The sequence below is a fragment of the Boleophthalmus pectinirostris genome, unplaced genomic scaffold (assembly GCF_026225935.1).
Source record: "Boleophthalmus pectinirostris isolate CB_2022bp ecotype Guang Dong unplaced genomic scaffold, ASM2622593v1 HiC_scaffold_9, whole genome shotgun sequence".
In the NCBI taxonomy this organism is placed as follows: Eukaryota; Metazoa; Chordata; class Actinopteri; order Gobiiformes; family Gobiidae; genus Boleophthalmus; species Boleophthalmus pectinirostris.
Genome location: NW_026571541.1, coordinates 9,213,273 through 9,220,305, shown reverse-complemented (window position 1 = coordinate 9,220,305; position 7,033 = coordinate 9,213,273). Strand labels below are relative to the sequence as shown.

Here is a 7,033-nt window from a genome sequence, read left to right as displayed (position 1 = left end):
TTTTTTGTAAAAAGGCATGTTTTTATTTTCATATGTACACAAAAATGAATCCGATGGCATATTAATATATAACTTATATGAAGTTACAGTTAATGTTGTCATATTTCACACAGTATTGTTTTCAGTACAGTTCAATTTCATTTTCCTATTTCAAACTCAGGTAGCAGTGCTTTCTTCGGCTGCAGGTTCAAGCGCCTGAAGTGCGAGCTCGATGTAGCCCGCCCTCTGGGACTCTTTCTGCGCATAGATCTGTAGGAGCAAAGGTTAATGAGATCCAAACAGCAGAGAGAAAGGGTGACACCAATTATGCCAAGGTTAGACTGCACAACTTAAGAATGCATGTTTCAGTGTTTTTCAATGCATAAAAGTCTATATATGTTAAGGTAAAACTTAAGGGACATCTTATTGTTTATTTATTTATCTCCTCTGCATTTGTCCCATTTGTCGAGATGCGTAAGTACCTGAGATTGTTTTTTTGTTTTTTATCCAAAACACCAAACTTATCAATTCATACTCCACACCGAGAGATCAACTGATCACTAAATTTACTATTGATCATTTTAATAACCTGCTATGAACAGTTTATTCAAATTAGTTTCATCCTCACTAAATCCTAGTCCAGTCCTGGTTCAAGGCTGAAGTCCAGGTTTATTTCAACAATAGAAGAAGTGGTCACACCAATTAAACCAAGGTTAGTGCTCTACCCACCAGAACTGATTGGAGTCCAGAAGGCTTAAAACATCTTGTTAATAGTGTTAATGTGATACTTGTGAAATGCATCTTCATATTAAGCCATGACTAAAGGGGTGGTCTAGCGTGACGGTTGTGATCATTTTGAATTTGATTTCGTTGACTCTTTTGCTTCTAACAGTTCAAATTAAATGGCTGTCACTCTCAATGCGTCTCCAGACAGTTCAAGGCTGAAGAGCCCTAATAGAAGCTGATGTGGCCTGGACCTGCTCCCTCAGTTCCCACACTGAAGGAGAAACTTAAGACCATGAACCTGCTTTGACCTGTGGAGGTGACCCCGACTTCTGATTCAATAACAAAGGAACTGATGACTTGAGACCGTTTCTGAATCAATTATACAGGACTAACTCCACAACATGACACAGCACAATTAGAGATTTTGAAGATTTTGCATGATCTTACACAGATCAGCGTATTCTGATTGTATTTATTCATGTAAAGTGGTCTGAATTTTCATGTCTCACCTTGAGTAGGTCTGTGCCTGTGGCCTGCTGTAGAGCCGCCTCCTGAGCAGATTCACTGTGAGGATGGACCATGTGGAACAGTGACACTAAACTCACTGCATCCTGGAGCCTGAGAGGAACATGAGAAGTCATGTGTTATTCATTAAAATAAAAGGTCCACTCTGCAACATTTCTGATGGACTTGCTCGTTTCTGTGGAGTTGCTGCTTTATTGTTTTACTTGTACAATTACTGGTGATTTTATTGCTAGAAATACTGTTAGTGCGGTCGCCTCTCAGCAGATCTTGGCCTGATGGTGCCACCTGATTGCCTCTATAAAAATAGGTAAGGTTTGATGCTATAGTGTGAGACATTCTAGACAAAGCAAAAACATCTCCATGGAGACGAGGAGGTGCCAGACACTCCACCAGTAAAAAGTTACAGAGTGCAAGTTCAAACAAAGCAGGCAAAAGGGCTCACTCACAGTTCTCTCTTGAGCATGTCCACTACGAGTCCATCCACCCGTCGAGCGTTCAGCAGATACCAGGCCATCCCTCCGAAGTGTCGTGTGGAGCGCAGGAGGTCGTACTTCCCGTGTTTTTCCAGGTCCTCGTAAGTAGCTGTGTGGATCTAAGACAAGATATAAATTATAACAGAAAATTGGCTAGTACAACTTCCTGATTACAGTTGAAATTTTTAAAACTTTCCTAAGCAAACTGTACAAAATCCACCCAGCTCCACCCAGTCTCAAGCTGGCATGGTGGAGCTTCCTTTTTCTTATATGAAGCAGTGCGTGAATGACAACCAACCCACTGCTTCACTGCTTCCCAGACACTGCCTCATTGCCTCACTGACCCACTTCTCTCATCCCAACTCCCACCAAAAGCTCAATAACCCACTACAATCCTCAATAAATATTCAAACTGGACTTTGGTTGCCGTTTCATTTTGTTGAAGAGATCACATATAAACAGTTAACATTAAAAGATACATCATACTGTCACAGAATATTTTTCCTTTTAATGCTCTTAATACCTCAAATGTATTACAAGCTCTACATGGGAAAGCGATCTGTCCATTATATTTCAGCAGTTAACAAAATGAGATCTTTACCCTGATATAATCTGAAGAGTCAGGTTCAAATTGGACTAGACATAAGTCCAAAACATCCTCATGGCGATCCTGGGAGAACACCATCTGATGGAAAAATAAATAAATAAATACACTAGACAGCAGACATTTCAGTAAAAGCCCTTCTACTGCCCCTCTTATAAACACCTTGAGGTTCTCGTCCTTGAAGATGTGGTGTGGAGTCAGTTTGCGTCCCTCTCTGGGAAAGTAGACCTGGACGAGTCGGTCCCTCTCCTCCCACGTGGCCTTCCTCAAAGTGCCATTGGGCTCCCGAACTACAATGAACCGCTCCTATAGAAGAGGAAATCAGAGAGAATAATATGTAGGGAATAAACATACACTTCAAGTCCAACATAGCTTCACAAAGGGAGACAGTAGGTTGGTGGTTTGAATCCTGCTCTCAATATAAACATCAAGGTTGTGCCCATCGGACCTATCCTCATTGTCTGTGTACACTGGTGTGTGAATGGGTGAGTGGCTCCTTGATGTAAAGAGCTTTGAAGGTGGAAAAGTGCTATATAAAATTGCAACCATTTACCATTTGTAAAAAAAAATAAAATAAAATAAAAAAAATTATAAATGTGTTTGGATGGTTATCAAACAGCTAGAAACATGAAGCTAAATCAAATGGGCGAGCACCAAAGTCCATCTGTGACATGTTAGTGTCATATGAACCATCTCACACTCTGAGGAGCTCAGGGACCGGCCTCCTGCTGGTGCCCAGAGTCACGACTAAACAAGGGGAGTCAGCGTTTCAGGTTCATGCAGCTAAAACCTGGAACAGTCTTCCTGAACATGTGAGACAGACTCTTCTGTGACGCTGTTTAAATCCAGGCTCAAAACATTTCTGTTTAACTGTGCATATAACTGAAAGGTTTTCATTCCGCACTCTTCTCTCCAATTTATGTCTCTCTTTTTTAATTTTAATCTTTATGATTATTTATGTTTTGATTTGTTTTTATTATGATTTTAATGTATTTCTTATTCTGTAAAGCACTTTGAATTACTTTGTGTGCGAATTGTGCGATACAAATAAACTTGCCTTGCCTTGCCAAACATATAAACAAATAGAAGTGCGTAAAACATGATTAAATGTAAAGAGTAATGCAGAGTATCCCTACCCTGTGTGGTATATTATAGGTGATATCTGTAAAGACGTATTTTGCCGTGTCCATGCCGTCCAGAATGGGGTCCTCGGCTAAAACATCATCTATGGGCTTCCTCTCCGGCAGCACTGGAGGCATCTTGAGCAGCTTCTTTGCCTGCTCTGTTGCATGTTTCATCGCCTAAACAAAATATAAAAAAAAAACAATATAGCTAAAATACTTGAAAATGAAGACTTGGAATATATTGGGATTAATGAGTTTTACAATTACAAATTGTCAAATTAATGGAGATCAGGAAGGTGTGTAATTGATTTTAGGAATTCTTGCACTTAATAGATAAAACCTTTTGGCCTTTGTCAAAACACAACAACAGACAACAACATTCTGGAACCAATATTTGATCCAGCTATTCAGCAACAATACCAAGGACTAGTGCATCCCTAGTGTTTCTGATCAACAATTTGGATATTGTATGTAAAAATTCTCACAATGGAGCTCTGAAAAGCTCCATTGTGTGAACACTAGGAGTCAGAAAATAGTATTAATATAGAAAACTATACTTCAAATATAAATTAAAAGTAGATCAACAATAATCAAGATTAGTAGCAATTAAATCAAAATTGCAATTTCAATAGATGCAATTATCAAATCACAAAGGCTGTTGTTTTTATCAAGTACCATTATATAAAATAATATCCTCTTAATCTGTATAAAAAAGCTAAGTCTGTAGTTTAGATCTATACAAAATATACATTCTTGTGGTAGTTTGTCAGTTCAGATTTGAGTCTTTTTGTAAATTTTCATGGACAAGTTTAAAATATGAAATATTACTGGAAATCTAATCACAATCACAATGCTTGTCAGAAAAACTGCATTTGGACATTTTTTCCCAAATGACACAGCACGAGATAAAAACCTGTCTCATAATACACAGTTGGTAATATATTAGGCCCTTATTACAGCGCTAGTGAAAATGCATTGAGTACTGACCTGGTTGAGCTGTTCGTCTGTCATGAGTTTGTATTCAGGCAGCTTCAGCTCCTGTTTGATTGGTCGAAACACTTTCTCCAGGTCCAGGCCTGTTATTCTGCTCAGGATGTCCTGCACCACTGGGTCTGTGAACTGGGGCTTTGCATTGTGGGAATGAGCTGTGGAGAGAATTTATCATTTTAAATAAGGACATATGAGCATTTTCAAATTAGCGTTCTTTGTTGACTTGCATAGCTCACCCCTGGGCCTGTCCCCATAATTATAATATCAACATATTGTTCAGTATCTGAATGCTGGAACAATATTTGGGGGAAACCAGATATTGTATTAGATACTGTGAGTACATTTTTGGTTCACTAGTTTTTAATTATTTTGTTATATGTGTTTACAGATTAAATCCTATGGTACTCCAGATGGTCAAAAAAGTAACTTTAATCACTACTAAGTACTAGTGTTTTATGCCGCCATTTATTTATTTCATGTTTTTATATTAAGCATTTAGAAATTATCCTACTTCAGAGTTATTGTGTAAGTGGGGTTGTTTATCGCAGTATTTGTATGTAACAGTATGACACTTAAATGTGTTATCATGATACGCCTACTCACTCCATTGCTTTGAGTCTAGATACATGATGTTGTTGGTGATGTTTTCACTCTGAGATCTCTATAACAAACAGAGTCCCAGTGCAGACATCCACCGTCTCTCTCTGCTCCTAATGACACAGCACCTCCACATGTCGGGCTGCAACGCCTCAAGGAGCATTTCTAGATTCTATATTCACCATTTTACTCAAACTAAACCCACTTCAGCCTCTTGACGTCTCTTGACATAAGTCAAACAGTCCTCTCAGATAACACCATTTATATTATCTTATGTTAGACTACTATTAGGGTGGGTGTCAGGAGACGTTGACTATTTTACTGAAAGTTGCTAGTTTGATCCCTGCAAACCGAAACACATACAAACTGTATGGTGCATGGTTAGGTTACTAGTTTATACATGGACGTTATAATCCCAAAAGACAACAGGAAAGAAATACATGAACTTATTTCTATATTTCTGTGAAAGTTTCCAATGCCAGCATGTTTTCCATTATTAGTGCAGTGAAAATCCTCAAATGTGTCAGCCTGTCTAGGGTGACCAGATGTCCTTATTTATCCAGGACAGCCCCAGTTTTGAGTCCTGTGTCCCCTGTCCCAGGAGATTCATGCAACAACAGTGATTTGTCCCAGCATTATGCAAGAAATGTCCCACAGGTCCCTATTTTTGACCAATTTGATCTAAACCAGGACTATCATAATTTTTGATTAATCTGATCCCGGCCAACATTAAAGAGCATAAATTGTCATTTGTTTAGCCAAATACAGTTTGAAAATGACCACTAACAAAAATTAAATAAAAAATGCAGTAACAGAAGTCACTCAGATTATGACTGACATGAGAATACACAATGTCTCACGCTCTTTTCACTATTTTATTTATAGCAATCCTAGGGTGACCAGATTTTCAAAATTCTAAACTGTGACACACCCGGGTTGGGATGGTTGGTACAAATAAAATTGTGAAAAGAGCATGTAACATTGTGCATTCTCCTGTCAATCATAATCTGAGGGACTTGTGATGCTGCATTATTTTGCTTTATGGTTATTCACAAACACAGTTTTCTGTTTTTTGGCTAAACAAATGATCATTTATGCTCCTCTTTACTGTTGGCAGGGAGCAGATTAGACAAAAATTGTGACAGTCCTGTTTTAGTCCTGGTTTAGATTAAATTAGTCAAAAAACAGGGACACCTGGGACATTTCTTGAATAAAACTGGGACAAATCAGTAGCTTTGTATAAATCTGCTGGGACGGGGGACACAGGGCTCAAAACTGGGACTGTCCCGGGTAAATGAGGACGTTTGGTCACCTTAAGAAACCCGGGTGTGTAGAATTTGTGTCACACTGCAGGGAGATGTACTGTTACCCACAAGGTCAGCGTAAAACCCGCACTCCGTTTCTACTAAAGCAGTTATATTAAAACAGAATACTCACCGCTATCCTCTGATTCAGAGCAAAACGTCCTGACACTACACCTGAGCAGAATGCGTTTATTTTGCTGCACATTTTTGACTTGAGAAAAGCTGCGGAACAAGCACCGTGCTGCTCTCACCGCCGCCATGTTTGTTATTACCTCACAGACGTAACGCGACGTACGTGCCCTTTGAACTTTTTCAAGCGCTCATGGGAAATGCAGTTATTTGTATGTTAATTTTACACTGGTTCATGAACTGGTTCAAATTTTAGATTTATTTATCTATTTCTTTTTTTTATTTTTTTAATATTACAATAAAACATTTAACAAAGCAAAACGGAAAACACAAAACGGCGAAGCTAATACCATAAAAAAAAGGAAATATAATATAAAATACATTATTATGAGCAGTCTATTACAACAATATGACTTAGGCGACGAAAAACTAAAATTAGGTTTGGCACTTTTAAAATATATTAATTTCAATAATAGTTATTAGAACAAACACAACCAAATATGCGACCTGTCCACACACAGGCTGTTGGAGCAACTTTTTCGTAAAAATTGCATTCTTTAAAAAAATAAAAATAAAAAAAAA

At 38.2% G+C, this 7,033-nt stretch overlaps 1 protein-coding gene and 1 non-coding gene across 2 annotated transcripts; both read right to left on the bottom strand.

Moving 5' to 3' along the window:
- Nucleotides 1–6,612, bottom strand: mrps22 (mitochondrial ribosomal protein S22). The gene is made up of 8 exons (XM_055147907.1): nucleotides 6,456–6,612; nucleotides 4,419–4,576; nucleotides 3,444–3,608; nucleotides 2,470–2,613; nucleotides 2,305–2,388; nucleotides 1,677–1,822; nucleotides 1,215–1,323; nucleotides 1–249 (listed from the first exon to the last, which is right to left on the bottom strand). The coding sequence occupies exons 1-8, from the start codon at nucleotides 6,580–6,582 to the stop codon at nucleotides 157–159; spliced, it is 1,026 nt and encodes a 341-aa protein (XP_055003882.1). The 5' UTR covers nucleotides 6,583–6,612; the 3' UTR covers nucleotides 1–156.
- Nucleotides 5,053–5,182, bottom strand: LOC129407328 (small nucleolar RNA SNORA17). Its single transcript, XR_008631504.1, has one exon. It is a non-coding gene; the product is annotated as a small nucleolar RNA SNORA17 (small nucleolar RNA).
- Nucleotides 6,613–7,033: the final 421 nt, after the last annotated feature.